The sequence below is a fragment of the Balaenoptera acutorostrata genome, chromosome 4 (genome assembly GCF_949987535.1).
Source record: "Balaenoptera acutorostrata chromosome 4, mBalAcu1.1, whole genome shotgun sequence".
Lineage (NCBI taxonomy): Eukaryota > Metazoa > Chordata > Mammalia > Artiodactyla > Balaenopteridae > Balaenoptera > Balaenoptera acutorostrata.
In genome coordinates, this window is record NC_080067.1 from 132,812,379 (window position 1) to 132,832,468 (window position 20,090).

Genomic DNA, 20,090 nt, shown 5'->3' on the forward strand with positions numbered 1-20,090 from the left:
TCGCTCTTTTTCTTTGTCTTCCGCTCCGTTGCCCTCATCAGCCAAGAGCAAGAGTGTCCAATTTGAATTCTGCCCTAGAGCCGGGTTTCTCAACATTGGCACTACTGACATGTTCTTCTAATTCTTATATAACAATTTATATAAGAAATGACAATTTCTTCTAAGGCTTATATAACGAATTTTTTATAACGTCACATAATTCTTTGTTGTCCTGTACGTTGTAGGATGCTTAGGGGCGCCTGACCTCTACCTGCTAGATGCCAGTAGCATGCCCCCAGCAAACAGGACTTCTCCTGTTCTAATTCCCACTCCTACTTCTTTATGCTTTAGGCAAAGTTTCATGGATTTGTCTCCTGGTATTTAATTATTTAATTCCCCATTAAATAGATTTAATTAAATATACGCTGGTTTGTACCTGCAAGATTCTCATAGTGGATGTATCTTTGTATTCATAAGATTTCTATATTTCTTTAAACGTTAAGTAATACATCATATTTAAACTTGGTTTTTCTTTCTTTTCCTAGGATTTCAAGCACACAAAATCCTTTATAATTTAAAAGAATTCCACCTTTGCGATGCACCAAAACCACAGTTGTTGCACTATTAAAAGATTATAAAACTCTGCTTTGTCTTACATTTGCCAAGAGTACATGAGGAGGTGAAGTTGGTGTTTCATTATAGTCTTTATGACTGCTACATCACTTGAAATTTTTATTTTACACAAATAGTTTTGTCAGCAGCTACAATACAGTCTGGCTTCTTGTGTCCGGACAAAGTTAAAGGAGTCAAAATACTTTGTAATATTCTGGGGCTTGTGAAGTGTTAAATATCATAACTTCTAGAGTAAGTTACTAAAAAATATATCATACTGGTTGTGAAATTAATCCACAGAGCATGAAAGTATAAGCTGTGTGCACCCTCTCTGTGCAAGAGTCTGATTTAGAGGGTTCAGAAAATACTCTGACAGATGCAAAAGGAACCTCTGGTCTCATTTCTCCCAGAATCCTCCTTTTCCCCCTAATACAATGCTTATTCTGTTGCTCATTTATCACTAATATATTCACAGAAGGGAAGTGGCAGGAAGGGTCTTATACCCGAGGATTTGCACTTTTTGTTTACTTTCATGTCTGAGAACCAAAAGCAACATGAAGAAAAATACCTAAGGGCCAGAGCTCACTCACCTGGTGTGTGTCGTTGACTTCTTCATTAAACATCGTTCTGAGAGTTAAGCACAAACCCAAGAGTCTTATTTCACCCCCAGAGCTGCTTGTTGCTATTTCCTTCCCCTAAGACCCCTTTGAAAGAGGATCAGTGACTTTGACATCAGAACTCGCCATTGGAACCAACACACATAACCCTACAGATACTTGTCCCTGCGTGATGGTGACTTCACATCTCTCTGTCTCTAAAAATCGTGCAGTGAAATTTTGCATTGGGCCGAGTCCCTTGCTGTTACGGCCAGTGGTTTTCCAACCCTGCTCATGGCAAAGTCAGCGATATGGAGGGGAGGAGTGGTTGCCTGACAAGTAAAATGAGATGAAACAGCTCAGCGTGGCTCCTGGCACCTGGTGCTACGCTCGATACGTAGAAAACACAGGAGAAATGAAATGAAAAATGGGTCCGATCATCTGGTTTCTAAACTGATGGATCACAAAGACCTCCAGCTAGTGTTACAAAGCGAAAATTCCAATGATCCATGTAGTAGGGAGAGTCATTAGACTGTGTTGAAAGCATAAGCATCCAGAACTTATTTTGATTATTCGTTTCATATTGAAAAGACCATATGGCTAGGGCATTTCCAGTTCCAGGCAAATCTAGACGAAAAGGTCCCTCACTGCCTTTGACAACTTTGAACATGGTTAAACTGCTTTTAAAGGAGTCCACTCTTTTTGCCCAATAGGCAGAGTGAATCGCCAGGATTCACGGGACACGCAATTGGATTAAGTATTCACCAAGTGCCAAATATATGCCTGGACACCAGGTCACTGGGAAGATGCCTGTTGTCACACTGCCCCCACTTGTCTGTGACATTCAGTGATTCTCACCAGACCCCTTCCAACAGTTTCCGTAAAGGGCCAGGTAGTAGATATTTTAAGACATGTAGGCCATATGGTCCCTGCTATAACTGCCTGTACTGTACTCAACTCTGCCATTTTTCCTGTCATTGTATTGTAGCATGAAAGCAGCCACAGACAATACTTTTAAAATGGTCATGTTTGTGTTCTTAAAACAGCAGGCAAGGACAGGATCTGGCCCACATGCATAGTTTCCCAACTCTCGGTGGTGAAGCATGAAAAGAAAAAAAACAAAAAACTATCATTATAATTCTTAGAACATTTTGATTTTGTTTTCGTGAAGTAAAACTGTTTTATAAAGGTTAGGGCATTAGTATCTTTAATAGCAAGTTTTGTTTTGTTTTAATTATTATCATTGTAACTACATTTAATTTATTTTTACTTGGGGGTTTAACCTAATTAAATCTGGAACTGTTTTTCAATACAGCCTTGCAAAAAACTTCATCTCACAGGTGGTGTTGTCTGATTAAAGTCTACATTAATAAAAATAGCTGAACGTGTTCAATTTTTTAGCCCCATTTAATGGTGCAGGGGAAGAGTCATTCACCTATTTTTATTCAATGAAACCCAGGAAACTAGTCCCTCTTACCGTCTGTAGCTACAAGGCTAATGCTTTAGCTGCCTAAGATGAGAATCTCATCTCAGTCTGGGTGCCTGCCAACCTTTCCAATGCTGAAAAAATGCTCTGAAAGTAAAATGTCACAACTATTTATTGAACACTTTATATATGTCATGGAAGTGGGGGGTGGATGGAGGTGAGGCTCTATAAGATCTCATTCACCTCAACGATTGTATAAAGAGGGCAATGTCCTCATTTTACAGATGAGGAAACTGAGATGAACTGAGTCAGTGACTGCCAAGTTTACAAAGCTGACAAGTGAAGAAGCAGTGTCTACGTGACCCAGGTCTATCCGATGCAGGATGTTTTACACAAGATGTTTTTTCTCTGCCCCCAACATTCCTTCCTTTTAAATTCTCAAATTCTTCTCTCCTAGGACAGCTTCCCTTCACCCTGCCTAGTCTCACAGCCTGTGATGCTTTCTGTCTTCCCTTTGCCGCTACCCCAGGTAAATGCCATGGTGGATCATTTCATCCCCTCGCCACAGATACCCGAATCTTTAATTTTATTTTTTTCAAGATTGAAGCTAACCACGATTTAAATTTAACCACCATTTAAATTATATTCTCTACCACTACCACCCTCCCTATCTCCATTTTCAACCTCCCATTTATTCACAGACTCCATCATTGGCACGATTGTCACTACTTTTTATCTCCGGCTACTATCTCACACCTTTTGTCTTCTGGTACCTTCCTCCCTCAAGTACCCCCTCTCAGTAGCACTTGTAATCTCTCCCGTTCTGAAGGCTCCTTTGCCCTCTAGTCTCCCCCTCACACACCCCATCAGTCTAAGTTACTGCCAGATTACTCTCTTGAACACTGTCAACTCCCTTCTCCCTTTTCTCCCATCCCCTTGCTGAAAACCTTCCACTCTTTTCCATTACATAGTCTCTCACCGAGGCCTAAACATTTTAGCCTGAAATTCAGGGCCTCCCCCCACGTACACACGTTGTCATATTGTCACACCTACCTGTTCAGCCACATGTTCCCCTATTCCTCTTTAGTTGCCTTATGCACCCATCAAACTGAACTAAGGTCATTGTATCTCAACGACCCTTTTTTTCTCCTCCTTTACCCGGAAAGCTGATTCTCCTAATCACAAGATACGTAGATTCTAGTTACTCTTCAGGACATCTTTCAAATTCCACCTCCTCTATGCAGCCTTCCCTCGTTCTCCCTTCTGGAAGAAGTTTCTTTCTTCTCTGAATTTCCATAGCACTTGGTTTTCTTATGGCACTTGTTGGTTTTATATTTCTTAATACAGTTATGTATGTACATCTCTGGCATTACCACCAATCTATTAATAGAAGCACTTTGAGAAAAGAGCCATGTTTTACATACAGATTTATAAGCCCCAAAGTATTTAACTGTATCTAATGTGTAGTCGGTATCCAGTAAGTGCTAAATGAATTTTTTAAGATCAAAAGAGCACTTGTGAAAGGGCAATTGAAATATTTATTGATAAAATTTCTCCATAGATTTAGAATATTAATAACATACTGTATTTTGCAATGTTATTATAATCCCGTTCATTTGTTATGCAGAGTCACACAAATTAACGCTGCATGAATTAAGGCTGGACAGACATGACTTTTATTCTACTCCTATGAGTTATTAGGCATCCATTTCCACACAGTTCTTAAAAAGATCTTAAAATATTTTTCTACTTTCAAGTAAGACATACTAGAGTATAATATGTCTTTATACTTCTTACTAAGAAAATGTTCTCAAAACAAATAGTGTTGTCAACAAAGGACTTGTTTAACCTCTTTAAGACTGAGGGCAGATGGTTTTAAAGCTCCATTTTATAATCTCTTTTCAACACTGAATGTGCTACACAGAAGTGCTTCTTAAAGATGGTGTAAAAATTGAGATTTTTTTACGACCTGTAGTTAGATTCCTAAAGTTGCCCCCTGCCATTTAACTTTTCATTCTCAAGCTTCCTTTCCTTCCAAATATTTAACTACCATGAATTATACTGAAGTTGCTGTAGGTCAAGAAACTTTGTTTTCTAAATTGTAGGAGAACATATAGCAAAAAGGATTAGAAAAATTTTTATACGTAAAGACATATTCATGTAACAGAATGTCGACTGGCATTTTTCCTGTTGCCTGAAGGCTGACAACTACCTCACTTTCTAAAGAAACCCATAACTAATTTGGGTATAAATACCTGCTTTGATGTTCATGAAGAGACGGTTGTGCTACCCTGAAATTATTACCCTGGTCCTCTCTCCTTTACCCCACCACACAAAATCCGTAAACTGAAGTGTATAGGGATGGATTGGGGGTGGGGAGCAATGGAGAGAGACAGAATGAATTGTCCAAGTCGTGTGAGTTTGTCAAAGTTGTGAGTTCTATTTCCCAACTCACCCCCAAGGCAAGTAAAGAGAATTTTAAAGAGAATCACCTGCAACAATCGAAGGCACCTGCCAAGAAGCAAAGAGCTATTTGAGCAGAGTGAAAACAGAGTTGGAAAAAGATATCAATGTAGAGAGCAGGGGAAATGGTGAAGCACCTATCTTCCGATTGTGTCTCAGGGCAAGGATGTGTGAGTTTCCTGTGGTCAAGTAGGCATCTTTGAAAGTAGCTGACCTTGAGCCTTCTTGCCAGTGTCTGAGAGCAAACATCTGAAATAAGAGTCTGAACTGTACCATTGAGGTGGAAGCTGAGGGGAGTTTGGAAGAGATGGGTCAGATCTCCCATTTAAGGTAATCTGCATAATGAGGAAAACTTTCTAGCCCACAGAGCCCCAAGAACTCACACATTAAGAATCTAACCAGAGTCAGCATTTATAGGCCTGCCACACCAAGGGTAGCAACAATCAAAAACAAAATTCTACACTAAATGGATTTAAGTAAAAATCGCCTAGAACGGAAGCCCTCTTTAGTTAGTGCTATTATTATTAAAAGGAGTACTAGACACGTAACAGGCAGGCACATGTCCATTTCCAGTTCCTGTACCTTTCCTCAACTCAGATATGCCCTTATAAGAACACCAGTCTTCTTATAAGGACACCGGTCAGACTGGATTCAAGCCCACCCTAAAAACCTCATTTTAACTTAATCCCCTTTAAGGGTCCCAATCCCCAAATACAATCACATTGGGAGGTTCTGAGAGTTAGGGCTTCAACATATGAGCTTTAGGGGAACACAATTCAGCCCACACCACCAGGCAAGGGAGAAAAATGCCATTTTAAACAGCTAAAAGCCTAGAAGGTTGAGGTCATTTGTAATAACATACAAGGTGGTCCCAAATGATAAGTGCAGGACCACTTTCTTGTAGGCTGAAGTAACAGATAAAGGCTGGAGTTTGCAAATTTGGGGCAGCCTCACCAGAAAGTTGAAGGGGCTATGAGGAAGCTGGGGCAATGGTTAACATCCATGACTCAATGCACCACTACAGCATTCAGCTGGAAAAAACAGAGCACTTCTCTGGTCAAAATTTAGCTAAATGCATAGCCCTAAGATGTAGGGCATAAGAGTAGGATGCTTAACACGGTATTCTTGCAGTAAAGCCACAAATGGAGTCCTTCTGTTTACATAATGAAGACATTGGGATGTTCAAGCAAACTCCAAGTAGTTGCAAGACAGACAAAATAAAGTTTATGAAGATAATAGGTGTGAGATTATAAAAGGTAAAATTCAACTAAACTCTGAATGGGGGAGGGAAACATGCACGGAAAGGGTCAGCCCCATCTCCACCTAGACTGGCAGGGTCGCTGTTGACCCCAGGCTGCTTGCCTGCCACAGGAGGGTGGAGTAGAGCCACTTCAGGGGAGGGGAGGTTAGACAAAGGAACAGATCAATGAGGCTTCCTTGGTTACCTTTAATGGTGCCATGATGAAACATCGAATTCTGTTTCAACGTCTACAACTATTTAAAAGTAGTCCAACTGGGCTTCCCTGGTGGCGCAGTGGTTGAGAGTCTGCCTGCTAATGCAGGGGACACGGGTTCGAGCCCTGGTCTGGGAAGATCCCACATGCCACGGAGCAGCTGGGCCCGTGAGCCACAGCTGCTGAGCCTGCGCGTCTGGAGCCTGTGCCCCGCAACGGGAGGGGCCGCGATAGTGAAAGGCCCGCGCACCGCGATGAAGAGCGGTCCCCGCACCGCGATGAAGAGTGGCCCCCACTTGCCGCAACTAGAGAAAGCCCTCGCACGAACCGAAGACCCAGCACAGCCATAAATAAATAAATAAATAAATAAATAAAATAAATTTAAAATAAATAAATAAATAAATTAAAAAAGGCTGCTAGTAAAAAAAAAATTGTTAAAAAAAAAAAAAAAAGTAGTCCAACTGACCCGTCATTGCTTAGCTTCATTTGAAGAAAATTGGGCAGTTTCTTCCCACTACTTTACCCTCCCCAATTCCATCTCTTCACATCTTACTAATCACACCTATACCATCAGGAAATATTTGTGGATCTTTTGAAAAAGGTATTCCTCACCAGGTTGAGACTTCAGCTAGTACGGCATGCCATAGTAAAAATCTATTTCTCTTTTGAAGTGAGCTAACCTCATAAGAAAGGCTGTATTTTTGACTTCACATTTTTAAAGAAAATCTCTAAAGCTTTACTGAAGACAGGTATTCACTGATACAAGTCAGAGAGACTGTCAGATAGAAAAAGGCACAGCTGTTTTTCCTGTTTTTTTAAAAAAAATAACTAAAAATAGAACCATCTACCCTCTGAAATTCCGATGCGCTTGCTCTGCCGCTTCTCCGGCACATCATACCTGCTGGATCTTCCGTCAGCTGGGCAAACACCACCATACAGCTGAATATTTTAAAGGAAATTCCTTTGTAGAACCCTCCCCTCCCCGGCTCCCAGCTCCCCCTGATCTGTCCATATAGCCCCATGATAGACACTGTGATCATTACACTGCAAGGGAAGAGGAGGGACCTGAGTTACTGGGATACTAAAAGCATTTGACATACAAGGAGATGGAAGTTAAAACACAGTGGATGTTCCTGGACATATTCACAATCACACTTGAGTTTCCTGAAAAAGCTGTGATAAAGGATTTATGAACCATTTCTTCATATTCTGGGAACGGGTGTAACAATCTCCACAGCAAACATTCCTGAAGTCAGGGTGGCTCCCCTCAGGCAGTGAGTCTCCGCAGCAAAAAGGACACCCCTGCACTCAGAAGAATCTGGCAAGTTATGCGCAAGTGGTACCCAATTAATCCAAGGTCTCCATCTGCTCTGATATAACCAAACGGGAGGATCTAAAAACACAGAATTCAATACACTCAAGTGTACACCCAACACCACCAAATAATTTATTTGAAATCAGAATTAAAAGAACATATGACAGTTGTGAAATATGTTTATTCTGTTACTTCTGAGCAGTTGTACAACTAATCTAGGACAGATTACCAGATAAATTTTACATTATTTCTTCAGGACTGTGGTTTGTCGACGACTTCAAACTTGGGATCTAAGAGGAAAAAAAGGTTCAAGCTTAGCCATACTGCAATAAAGTGCATCTTCTAGAAAGTTTTAATATTTAACTCATCAATCTTCTGATTTTTTAAAGAAACATCTACATGGAAATATAACAACTACTTAAGATTTATTCAGGACTTACAGTGAGCCAGGCTCTCTATGTCATTTAACTACAACCATCATTATAAGGAAAACAGCATAATTCTCCCCAAATGTCAGATGAGAAAGAGGGACCAATTAACTATCCAAAATCACACAGCTCATAAGTGATATTGTCAGGAGTTTGATTTTAAATCCCTGCCATTTAACCTCTATGCTATGTGATCTCCTACTCCAATGGCATTTATCCCAGAGCTTCCCATGCACATGTCACTGTTCTAATAAATTCACATGTAATTGTCACTTAATCCTCTACAAAACCCAAGTAAGTATAAATATTCTCCACTTAAAATGGTCTCCCACAACAATGAATCTGTGATTAAAAAGACTTACCTTCAAATGTGAAGTTAGGGAACGTATTCATGTCTGCTTTACCATACATTTGCTTAAGCTTAAAAAGCTCCCTGTCTAGTTCTTGCTGATACTCTGCGCCAGCATCAACAGGTCCTCCAGATGTCCTGTTGTGTAAACGACCAAGTAAAAACAGATTTTAAGCATTAGTTTACAAAAACAAAATTAAGTTTCATAGATCTTCTAAATGTAGGGAAAAGCAGACTTCTCTGAAAGATAACAAGCATTTCCACTTGAATTTCAGCTCAAACTATTTTAACTATTACGAGGTTTCATATAAATAAAGCAACTTCAAACAAACCTCTAACATTCAAGGTCTGTCAGTATCAAGGACAGTTATTAAAAGTCAGAACCTCTCAGGGTCTAGGCAGCAATACGGTATAATGGCCAAGTGTGTGGGCTCTGGGACTGCTTCCATTTCAGCGTCAGCTCTACAATTTAGTAACTGTGTGAACTAGAGCAAACCGTGTGAACTAAACTCTACACCTACAACTCGCAGTCTTACCCGACGGCGGCGCTGAGAGAATGAGAGATTGTGCACATGCACCACTCGGCATAGTGCCTGGCACACAGTGAGCGCTCAGTTATCTACTATCACTGTGATTTAAATCAACCACCACTGGACGGCGTTCAAAAACTTTAAGTCTCTATAACAGGGGCCTAACAAAGAAGCAAATTACTTCCTACCCCCAGAGGTTTTGCCATTTAGAAGAAAAAAATAACATGTTTATAAACAATTATGCTGTAAGGGAGTTAGGTGATAACCTACAAAGACACAGTTTAACAAAAAGCTACTTGAATTGAGGGATCACTTTTGCTAAGCTAAACAGGGAAATTTCATTTTAAAAAGGTGGCCTTTGTGACAAACCATGCATTTGGGTCAGATTTTAATTTGAGACATTCTAAGACTGAAAAAGCAAGGATGAGGAGGTGGTAAAGCACTGGCTGTATGTGGGGAACACTAAGCAGCCTAGATGGAAAAGCCAGCAGGACTCAGATCACAGGAGGCCGAGAATGTTAAGCCTGGGAGTTTGTATTTTGTTTGCTAAGCAGTAAAATGACAAAATTAAAGCTGTGCTTTGGAAAGATAAATATAGCATCATGGACCAGCAGTGGGCCAATTAGATCTAATTATCTGCACAAATTCTGTTTGTCATAATGTTACTGCCCACTTATCAATGAACAATATAATAAAAAAATTTGTAAGTGAAAATTCTATCAAGGTTAATATTTTCACCCATGCCTATGATAAAAACATAGGATCTTATTTATGCTACAGAATTTCCACAAAAAATACTGAGCCAGCTCTAATTTAAGAACTTGTTAATGATGTTTATTGTTATGGACCCAATTTTCTTCTACATCAGCATGTGCAATAGAACCTTCTGTGGTAATAGAAATGCTCTATATATGTGCTGTCTAATACGGTAACCACTAGCCATATCTGGTATTGAGCACTAGAAATGTGGCTAAGGCAACTGAGGAACTGAATTTTTATTTACACTTCATGAGAATTTGAATAGTCACATGTGATTAATAGCTACAGAGACATACAGTTCAGTTCTAGATAGAGCCTTCAACCAGATACTTTGATGACTGTTGTCCAGCTCTGGGACCCACAAGCTTTTAGAAACATTCACTCTTCCAAGCCGCCTTCCAAAATGCACCAACTAGAAAGGAGCATTCCTTCCTATGAGTTCTCCAAACACTGAATGTGTCACTTATCTTAGCATCTAACCTATTTAAACTTATATTGTATTTACTTGCTTAGAAACCTTCTACCCCATCAGACTTTAAGAATATTGTGGAAATGCAAAGTGGCTTCTTTCTTTGTAGCCCACCACTGTTAATAGTCCAGTGCTTTGCACATGGTAGACAACTAAACAAAACAAAACTCTGAATTGATCTGTATCACTTTTCCAAAGATTTGGGCGTTGAACTTGATGCTGACTAAGGTCATCATTCATCTCCAAAACTGTGTGGTTCCAGTATTATGTTTCTCCTGGACTTGTTTTATGCCATAAAGCAGGAATCTTTTGATATTCCCAGGAATATATAAATATGGAAGTAGCATTAAAGAAAAAATGCTGTCATGATGTCACAGAAAGGGCACTGAATTGAGTTAGAATATTTTGATTATGTTTTCACCACAATTAGTTTTATGACCTTAGGCTAATCAATGTCTAAGGGGCTTAGTTTTCTCAAATATGGTTCCTAAATGATTTCTAAGATCCCATGTACTTGTATGAATTGATTCTAGCTTACAATAAATGACATTATAGTAGGGATATATCTAAAATGGCACTAGATTTAATGGGATTCTCCCTTGGAACCCATATAAGGAAGATAAAATTTGGGACTTAAAAAAAAAAAATCAAGATTCTCATCTTTTTTGGAGCAGGTAATGAACCTTTATGACAGAGATCAGCTCAGTGAAGGTCTTAGACACTTTCAAACACCAAGTAATTTTTTATTACCATCTCAAAACTTACATACTTTGAATATTCACACTTACACCACGGTTGATTATCTACCCACTTACTGTCGCTTAGTTCTATATTCTCTAATCTTGTCCACGAAGAGTTTCTGTACAGGATCAAGTTCCTTATTAAATGCCACTGCTGTAAAACCGATGTTCCTCCTCAAAGAGACCAAGACTGCAGACTGAATGACAGAGGTCAACCTGAAGAGCCTCTGAAGAATCATGGTGATTCTGTTACTGGAAACAAGCACCAGAATGTGAAGATACTTTAAAATAGATATAACTGTAAAACACCTGTTAATGTGTTATAGTGGGCATCTAATTCTACTAATTGCTACAGAACTTAAATCATACCAGAACTCAGTAAACACTAAGAACAGTCACCTGACCATAGCTCCCTTCCCCTCTCTACGCCGCACTGCAAGTTTTTTGCTTCTTAACCAGAAGGCCCCAGGACCTAGCAGCAGTTAGGAACCACTCAGGCCTGCGTGCGGCTCCACTAGGGTTAGACGCAGAAAGAAAACTCAGAATCTGGGATGGGATGTTTTCTTCTCCATGAATTTATTAGTCTTGGCTGCCCACCCTCAGCAGAAGAAGAATAATACTGATCCCCAAATTAACGTACCATAAGGTTTCCCTGACTCCCTCAAAAGGCAAAAAGGGAGCTGTGCAGGGAGACTGGAGACAGTTGCCTGAGCCTCAGTTTCTACGTCCCGGGCCCACAGGGAAAGAAACTGCTCTGCTTGTTACAACTGCAGGATTCTAGACATTCAAGGACACTGTAAAAACCAAATCTAAGTCCAAAAGAACCAGCAAGGAAAAACAGCAACTAGTCCAAGGGAGCCCACCAACAAGAGAGGGAAAATCAAGCAGTACAATCTAATTAGTGAAATAGAATTTGTGAAGGAGAAAAAAGTCTGAACTTTAAAAATAAGGACTTAAAGACTTCTAAGCCCTTAGACTTCCTGAAGCTAAAATACATGGTTATCTAACTAAAAAATTACAGTATATAAATTAGAGGATGATCTCAGTTGAGACCTCATTTAGTGTCCTGAAAAGATCAAACGGAAAAAAAAAATTGTATGCAAACAGAAATTCCAAAAGAAAAGAAATAAATAAGGAGACCATAAATAATTAGAAGAAACTGCCCAAGATGAAGAAAGACTGATTAAACTGAAAGGGCTTACCAGACCCTTCTGGGATGATGATAAAGATTCACACCTCAATATAGCCTGGTAAAATTTCTGAACCTTAAAGTGAAAACCCAACATGCTAACGTGATTCCCATGCCCCCCCCCACCAAATTACCTAATAACAACAATAACAATAAGCATCATCTCACTGACACTGGATTACTATTAAATTATAATACTACTGCTCAAAGTGTGGTCTGGGGACCAGCGGTAGTATTGTCTTACTGGTCTACAGTAATACCAAAATTGGCAATAAGCATTTAGAAACGTTTACAGCAAATTGACAGAGTAATTCATATCTGTTGAATTTAATAATACAAAAAAGAGTTCATATTTTGTGTGTCTTCATTGTTTTGTTTTTCATCTACTAATTTTCCCAGTAATTCATTTTTACTGTATTCTTCAAAAATATCCACAAGGGTTGAGGGGAAAATGGCCCTTTACTAATGAGAGTTGGAAAGCACTAAGCTACACGACAGTGGAGTAGCACAGCAGTTCTCAAATACAGGCGGCGGTATCCCCCGGGGAGATATCTGGCAGTGTCTGAAGACATTTTTGGTTGTCTTGATAGCAGCGAGTGTTACTGGCCTCTAGCGGATAAAAACCAGATGCTGCCAAACATCCTACAACAACAACAACCATAACAACAGCCTGCCCGCAACAAAGAAACACCTGGTCGAAAATGTCAATAGTGCAAAGGTTGAGAAGCCCTGAAATTGCACATAAAAACCACCAAAAGAGGGCTTCCCGGGTGGCGCAGTGGTTGAGAATCTGCCTGCCAATGCAGGGGACAGGGGTTCGAGCCCTGGTCTGGGAGGATCCCACATGCCGCGGAGCAACTAGGCCCGTGAGCCACAATTACTGAGCCTGTGCGTCTGGAGCCTGTGCTCCGCAACAAGAGAGACCGCGATAGTGAGAGGCCCGCGCACCGCGATGAAGAGTGGCCCCCGCTTGCCGCGACTGGAGAAAGCCCTCGCACAGAAACGAAGACCCAACACAGCCAAAAATAAATAAATAAAAGTATTGTTATTAAAAAACAAAACAAAACACCAAAAGAAATCCTACAATCAACCAAATATCCTTCACCTGCCAGCATGAAAGAAAACTATTTGAAGAAATTAAAGATTTCATCATACATCACTCTTATACCTCATCAGAGGGGAAAAAAGGGGGGGGGGGAGGGGAGACTCCAAGCAAACAACAAATGACCTTAATAGCATTCTCATTTTACACACACAGAAACTGAGGCTTAGCAGTAAGTACGTGATCCCAGGTTACACAGTAGAATCTGACAGGACACAAACATATTTTTCAAATTGTGCAATTCAGTGTATATATTCCCTTTTGGCAACGTAAAGACACACAACACTCTGCAGTGTGGTCACCTAACACTTGTTCAGCCCTAGGTATTTTGCAAAGTACTTCTAGACATATTCTCTCCTTGTACCCTTATGGCAATACTGTAAAGAAACAGAGAAAGGTGTTCTTATCCCTCCTTTAAGATAAGAAAATGTTTAAGAAAAGTGATTATTCATATTCCCACAGTTAATCTGCTCTAACATTGCAAAGATCATGTTACTCCTACTGCAACACGGGTAAAACCCATTTTCATTTTTTCTATTTCTATCATCTAAGTACGAATGATTCCCAAATCACACCTCTAATTTTGGTCTTTTTCCTGAACTCCAAACCTACACATTCGACAGCACTCATCCTTTCCTAAGTCCTACCGGGCCCTCAAATTCAACTTATCTAAAAAATGAACACATAATCTCACTATCAAAACTTGCTCCTTTTCCTTTATTCCGTTTCATTTTTCCCCCCCACTGATTAAATATCTAGTGAGAAAGATACATGTTATTACACAAATAGGTATAAAATACCAACTATGATTAAGTTCTCTATTCGAGTACTATGAGGGGCCACGCCAGCCTATGATTGGGATTTGACACACTCAGAAAGGCTGGGGAAAGCAACAGCAAGAAAAGGGTGCAGCGTAAGAGGCGGCCTTGTGCTGAGAGGGAGCACGGGTCTCCCGTTTACACTGATGACTGACCAGCCTCTGGCTGCGTATTCGGCGCATGTTCATTGCTGAAGTCAATCCACAACTCGCCTGACTTAACCGGCTCCCTTTTTCCCTCCTGGAATCCGTGATGTAAAACAAAGCTTCTTAACCAAGTTTTAGCACCACCAACATTTTTAGGTGGGTTGCAAACTTTCAAAATTACCATCACCCTTTCCCCTCTTACGTTCTACTTTTAAATGCTGTAGTTCAGAACAATCGCCCGCGCGCCAGGGCTGAGCAGGCCTGGCTGCAGACCGGCCCCGCGGGCATGACCTTGGCTGCCCCAGCCGGGCGGCGGGTCCATGAAGCGCCGGCGCCCCTGCCTCCCGCGCCACCCTGAGCGTCAGGCTGGCCCTGAGAGCGGTATTATCAGGGCTACCTACTGAGTCTACCGCAAACTTCAAGGCCTAAAGGCGCCGAGGTCAGCAATGACTCCGGGCCAGGTCGTGAAGGCGTCCGGGATACAGGCTGCTCTCTCTTCCAGAAGGGCAGAGGTGATAGGCATCCCAGACCTCGTGAAGAAACCCAGAATCCTCGTCCCTAGAGGCCAAGTGAGTCCAGTTACCCTCCCAGTCACCTTGCACTCGGTCCCGAGCTGCCAGAGCCACCGCCGCCACCGCCACCGTTTTACTTCCGGCCCTGGCTCCGCCCCCCCGCCTACCCGCCATCGCAATGCATTATGGGCCGCCGTTTCAGTCGGTCGACACTCACCGAACAGGAAGCGTCTCGGAGACACTCGGCGACCGGACGGCTCTAGGTGAGACAGAAGCCAAACAGGAGGAGGAAGTGGAGGGTAAGTGCTTCCGGGTCTCCTGGCGACGCCTCCGCCATCTTTCCTTCTCCCAAGTTGACCTGCTCTCTTCTTCCCTCTCGGAAACCTTGTTATGTACGCATGCGCACTTGGACTGGCCTTTCCCCTAGTTCAATCCCCACCGCCCCGAGTCAGCGTCCTCTTCCTTGGTGTGGTTGAGGTGTACGACTGTGCAGGCAAAGTGACAGAGTGTAAAACAAAGCGGATTGGGGAGTTGGGCTCCCTTGTGCCTCGTGAGCCGCCGTTGCCTCGGGCGTTCGTTTCGCGCAACCTGCTGGGAGTTGTAGTCCCGGACCCGGGGGTGCCTGGGAGGCGGGAGGGGGGGGTTGGAGTTTCTCTGCGCCGTTTTCGCGGGAAGGGCCCAGGGGCCTCTCACTTCGAGTCGCTGGAGCTGCGGGTCTTACCGGGAGAGACGCTGCACGTGGAGCCCGCGCCGCTGCGATTTTCAGCCGGCTCTGGACTGCGGGCGGGGGCGACGGGGCCGAATCCGGAGCGGGTGAGTGCGGCCGCTGGGGAGGAGGGGAGCGCGGGTCCGCGCGGGCCGGCTTCGTTCCGGGGCCTTCTCCCCCACAGCGGCCCCCCCGCGGCCGCCTCTGTGTTTTGTTTCCGCTGGTCCCCGGCGCTGTGACTCCCATTTCCGTTCGTGGAGACTTGAGGGAGCCGGGTGGGGAGGGGCGGGGGAGGCTGTGCGGGGAGCGGAGGGGAGGGGCGGGGGGCGCGCGGCGCGGGGCTCTGCTAAGCCGCGCGCCCTCGGGGCCCCGGTCGTTCGTGTCACCCTTCGCCGCCCCCTTCCCTCACTGTCCCCTGCTCGACTGTCCGCCGTGGTCCGCATTCGCCGCGGTTGGGATCTCATCCTGACGCCCCGGGGATTTCAGAGGAACATGCAAAACCAGCCTCCTTGCCAACTCAGCGATTCGCTTTCACTTCGTATTCAGTTGTCTTTCTAGAATTCTTACAGTTGCATCAAAGCCATCTATTAATGTATATGGTGTCCGTTGGGTTTCTTTTAAAAACGAGGAAGTGTGAGGCAAGGGGAAAATGATGAAATAATGTAGCTTGTCAGCTTTTTTAGTTTTTGTGGACTGGAAGATACGCCCGCGCGTGTTTGTATTTAGGAACCCTAGTTTGATTAGGTTACGGCAGAGAGGACAACGCCTAATGTTGACCTGCAAGATGACGAGTAGTGATTTGGAAATACACGCAGTAGGTCTGAGTCGTGAGAGGAGCAAAGTTTTAGAAAGGTCCACTTAAGCAAAGTGAAGAACTTGACAGTGATAACGTTCTTAGGTACTTTGTTTTCTTAAATATCAAAAGAAACTGGTCAACTCGTTCGGAACTGCTTTAAGGGAATAATAATCTCTCTCTCTTAGGGTTTGATTCAAGCTTATTTGTTTTTAAACATATTCTGACATTAGGTGGACTTAAGCAGTTTTTACGTGGATTGCGTCTACAGGACCAATGCCGTGAGGGGTGTATAGTCTTGAAATAAGAAAATAATGAGCTAGGTGTTTCGTTGAGGCAAGTCATGAGAGCATGTGGAGGCTGAATACTAAATTAAAACTGTTGACTTTAATCTCCCTCCAACTTTTATTTATGAAACTTCAAGTTTACAGGAAAATTGAAAAAATTATACAGTGAAATTATGCAAGGAACACCTTCACCCCCAGGGTCACCAAGTGTTAACCTTTCTCCATTCTTGCTTTCTTTCTCCATGTGTATACACGCAGATGTATGTGTGTTACTTTTTCTTAGTTATTGACTTTATCTTTAAAAAACAAAAATGTCTTTTAATTTACTCAGGATATTTAACAGTATTTTTTAGCTTGAGAAAATGTGCAGTTATCTGGCAGGTACTCCCAGATTGCACTTGTATTTATGTATCCTTTATTTATTTATTGTCCTTTACTGGGAAAAATTGGCCTAAACTCTGTAAACTAATAATGTGTTCCAGTGAAGAATAATCCTCAAATTGTATCTGTGGCTCTAAAAGAGAATGATAAACATAACTGTATTTTAAAGAATAGTAGCCTTTCCTGGAATTGTTAGTTAAATATAAATTTAGTTTGTATTCATTTTGTGCAGTGTTCTGAACCCAGGTTAGATTTAATCTAGGAGAAACCAGGGTGTCAAGGGGCACCTTTTCCTAGGGGGAAGGGCTCCAAGTAATGCTCTCTTCTCCATTTTCTTACGTATTGATATAGAATCCTGGGGAATTGTTTCCAGAAAAAGAGCTAAGACCCACTCAAGCAGTGATATCAAAGATTTGGACAGTTTCCCAAATCTCTCCATTGCTTCTTTAGCTTAAATTTAGAGAATTGAGAAAGAGGAAGATCAATTCAGGGACTGTAAGTAACATGATTTTTTTCCAAAAGTATATTGGATTCATTTTTTTTCTTTATTTGGCACCTTCTAGAGACTGATCTATGACTTTTTTGGAAGATCACAGGGTAAATTTCTTAACAGTCCTCTGTCTTAGTGCTTATACTAAGAGGTACCAAAGGTGTCCCTGCTGATAAGCCCTCAGGGCCATTTCTAAGCTTCTGGTTGTTACCAGAAAACTGGGTTCATCTCTTGGTGGGTGGCAAGACAAAAGACACAACCAAGCCAAAGATCAGAAGAAGAAAGGGTCTACTACTTGCAGCAAGGAGAATACCAGGATCTTCCCAAAGCGGTGTCCTGAACAGCAAAACTGAAGCCCTTTTAAGCTAAGGGTACTTGCATATTCATGAAGGGTCTTGGGTGGTGCATGCCAATTCATGAAGGGGCTTCAGGGGGAGAATTCAGCATAGAATTGAGGCAAAGGTTGACAGCATCCATGCTTTAGTTGATTGAAGTCACAAGGGTCAGAAAAGGTCAACATTATCATCCCTTAGGTTACAGTTGATCTGGTGGTTGAGCGCTAGAGGGGGGTTTAAATTCTGAAAAACAGCTTAAGAAAGTGCTTCAGGCTAATCTTTACCATGGAAACAGAACTGGGAGTCTTTATAACTGATTTGTTATCTTTGCTATTGTTACTCCTTAAGAGCATTATTACTGAGACCTGTTCAAGGGTAAGCATTGTGGCCAGGCTTAGATCCCCAAATGGCTTAGGCCAAAAATGGCTCCTCTTATGTCAAGAAAGCCATGCCTGGTCCTTCTTCTCTGGGTACCGCCTACCCTATCTGATTACAGTTACTTCTTCTTAGGCTTTCTGTTTTTCCAGAGTTCCTAGAAAATTCACTTGTGTTCTAATCTTTTTTTAAAAGTTGGTTATGGTGGTGGGGGTGGATGTCCCTGTAGGCCCTGAAAATATAACATAAATGATCCTTTTAAGTGCTGTCCTGCTATAAACCTTATTCTGTTTCTTACTTTTTTCTGTACAGTTTTTATGATTTTTGCGTGTATGTGTGTGTACATTATCTCCTTGTTTCTAATGGCTAGTATAGTTCCGTAGTATGTGCTTCTTTCACATTTTCTTGTATCCGCAGTACTCTCTTACCATGGATACTTGTATTGGCTTCAGCTTTCAGCTATCTCCAGCAAAGCTGCCCTTAACATCCTATTATCAATCATTATGAGAATGTCTCTGGAATGCTTATCTAAGGGCAAGATTGCTGGGTCATAGGTATAAGCACTTTATTTGAGCAAGTGCTGCTACATTTTTCTCCGAAATAGTCCTGTCTGTACTCTATCAATAGTCCGGTCTATGCTCTATGCCCCCATGTCCCTGCTAACTCTTTTCAGTATTCAACATTCTAGCTTTGCCATATATGCACAGTGTAAAGTGAATAATTTGAATGTGAGCATTTCTTCATGTCCGTAGCCATTTTGGTTTCTCTTTATGTAAGTTTCCTTTTTCTACGCTTTACTGACTTTTCTAATTTGTCCTGACTTTTGGGGGGGTGTTATCAACTTGCAAGAGTTCACTGTGTATTCCAATTATTAGTCCCTTGTCATGTATGGATATTGGAAATATCTTTTTCTACTCTGTAGCCTGTCAGTTGAATATAACTCTTAATTTTTTTATTTTTTTTTTAATTTTTTTTTTTTTCCCCCTACTTTATTTATTTATTTATTTATTTTTGGCTGTGTTGGGTCTTCGGTTCGTGCGAGGGCTTTCTCCAGTTGCGGCAAGCGGGGGCCACTCTTCATTGCGGTGCGGGGACCGCTCTTCATCGCGGTGCGCGGGCCTCTCACTATCGCGGCCCCTCCCGCTGCGGGGCACAGGCTCCAGACGCGCAGGCTCAGCAGCCGTGGCTCACGGGCCCAGCCGCTCCGCGGCATGTGGGATCCTCCCAGACCAGGGCTCGAACCCGTGTCCCCTGCATTAGCAGGCAGATTCTCAACCACTGCGCCACCAGGGAAGCCCTAACTCTTAATTTTTATGTAAGGAAATCTATCAGTTTTTTTTCCTTATGGTTTATGTTTTTGGAATTTTATTTAAGAAATAAATCCTTTTCTATCATTAGACCACAAAAAAATTCCCACCATTTTCTTCTATTAGCTTCATAGTTTTACCTTTCACATTGAAGCCTTTTAGGCTTCTGGAGTCAGTTATACAGTGTGTAGTAGTTGTTATAACATTCACTTATCCAACACATTTTAATATAGTGCCTACAAAGGGAGAGGCACTGTTCAAAGTTCTTTGTATACATCTGTGAACAAATACCCCTTCCCAGGTGAGCTTTTGTTGTCCTCCAAGGATGGTCCCTGTTGGGTCACCACCACCTGTTTTGCTCGAGTGCTCAGGATGAATTCCACAGTTTTACACATAGTATCTGTTAAGAAATAGGCTTTATGGGGAAAGGGAAGACGTACTAGGCCAGGGTCAGCAAGAAAAGAAAACAAAAGCCCTTCATTCTTTCATCATCCAGACCAAAATCTGCTGGGCCCTAGGCATTCTGCTG

General features: G+C 42.0%; 3 protein-coding genes across 13 annotated transcripts in view; 2 read left to right on the plus strand and 1 right to left on the minus strand.

Annotated features, from left to right (window-relative positions):
• JAM2 (junctional adhesion molecule 2) overlaps window positions 1-624 on the plus strand; it is a 67,131-nt gene extending 66,507 nt beyond the window's left edge. For all 4 annotated transcript variants that reach the window (XR_009008241.1, XR_009008242.1, XM_057545954.1 and 1 more), the window contains one exon: window positions 525-624. Coding sequence is in view for 1 of the 4 variants with exons in the window: in XM_007164138.3 (XP_007164200.2) it covers window positions 525-557 (33 nt within the window). In the remaining 3 variants the exon portion in view is untranslated. The remainder of the gene's footprint in view (window positions 1-524) is intronic.
• A 7,382-nt stretch (window positions 625-8,006) lies between these two features.
• On the minus strand, window positions 8,007-15,239 carry ATP5PF (ATP synthase peripheral stalk subunit F6). 3 transcript variants are annotated; one of them, XM_007164146.3, is made up of 4 exons: window positions 15,105-15,239; window positions 11,196-11,372; window positions 8,636-8,760; window positions 8,007-8,135 (listed from the first exon to the last, which is right to left on the minus strand). In XM_007164146.3, the coding sequence occupies exons 2-4, from the start codon at window positions 11,357-11,359 to the stop codon at window positions 8,098-8,100; spliced, it is 327 nt and encodes a 108-aa protein (XP_007164208.1). In that variant the 5' UTR covers window positions 11,360-11,372; window positions 15,105-15,239; the 3' UTR covers window positions 8,007-8,097. The 3 variants fall into 3 exon arrangements, with proteins under 3 accessions (XP_007164208.1, XP_007164207.1, XP_007164209.1); XM_007164145.2 differs by lacking the exon at window positions 15,105-15,239 and adding an exon at window positions 14,971-15,103; XM_007164147.1 differs by lacking the exon at window positions 15,105-15,239 and adding an exon at window positions 14,777-14,964.
• The window catches only part of GABPA (GA binding protein transcription factor subunit alpha), a 38,813-nt gene continuing 33,796 nt past the window's right edge, over window positions 15,074-20,090 (plus strand). Inside the window, exon 1 of one of the 6 annotated variants that reach the window (XM_007164141.2) lies at window positions 15,074-15,186. The gene's annotated coding sequence lies outside the window, so the exon portion shown is untranslated. Of the gene's footprint in view, window positions 15,187-15,560; window positions 15,701-16,042; window positions 16,492-17,491; window positions 17,916-20,090 lie in introns of those variants that run through there. The other 5 variants (XM_007164144.2, XM_007164139.3, XM_007164140.3 and 2 more) reach the window with 5 other exon arrangements.

Bases quoted from the DNA above. Each gene is read 5' to 3' on its own strand.
- ATP5PF (XM_007164146.3), bottom strand. From the start codon at position 11,359: ATGATTCTTCAGAGGCTCTTCAGGTTGACCTCTGTCATTCAGTCTGCA. The intron at 8,761-11,195 runs GTAAGTGGGTAG...TTTACACAACAG, and splicing joins GAATATAGAACTAAGCGACA to GACATCTGGAGGACCTGTTG. The intron at 8,136-8,635 runs GTAAGTCTTTTT...TTTTCCTCTTAG, and splicing joins CCCTAACTTCACATTTGAAG to ATCCCAAGTTTGAAGTCGTC.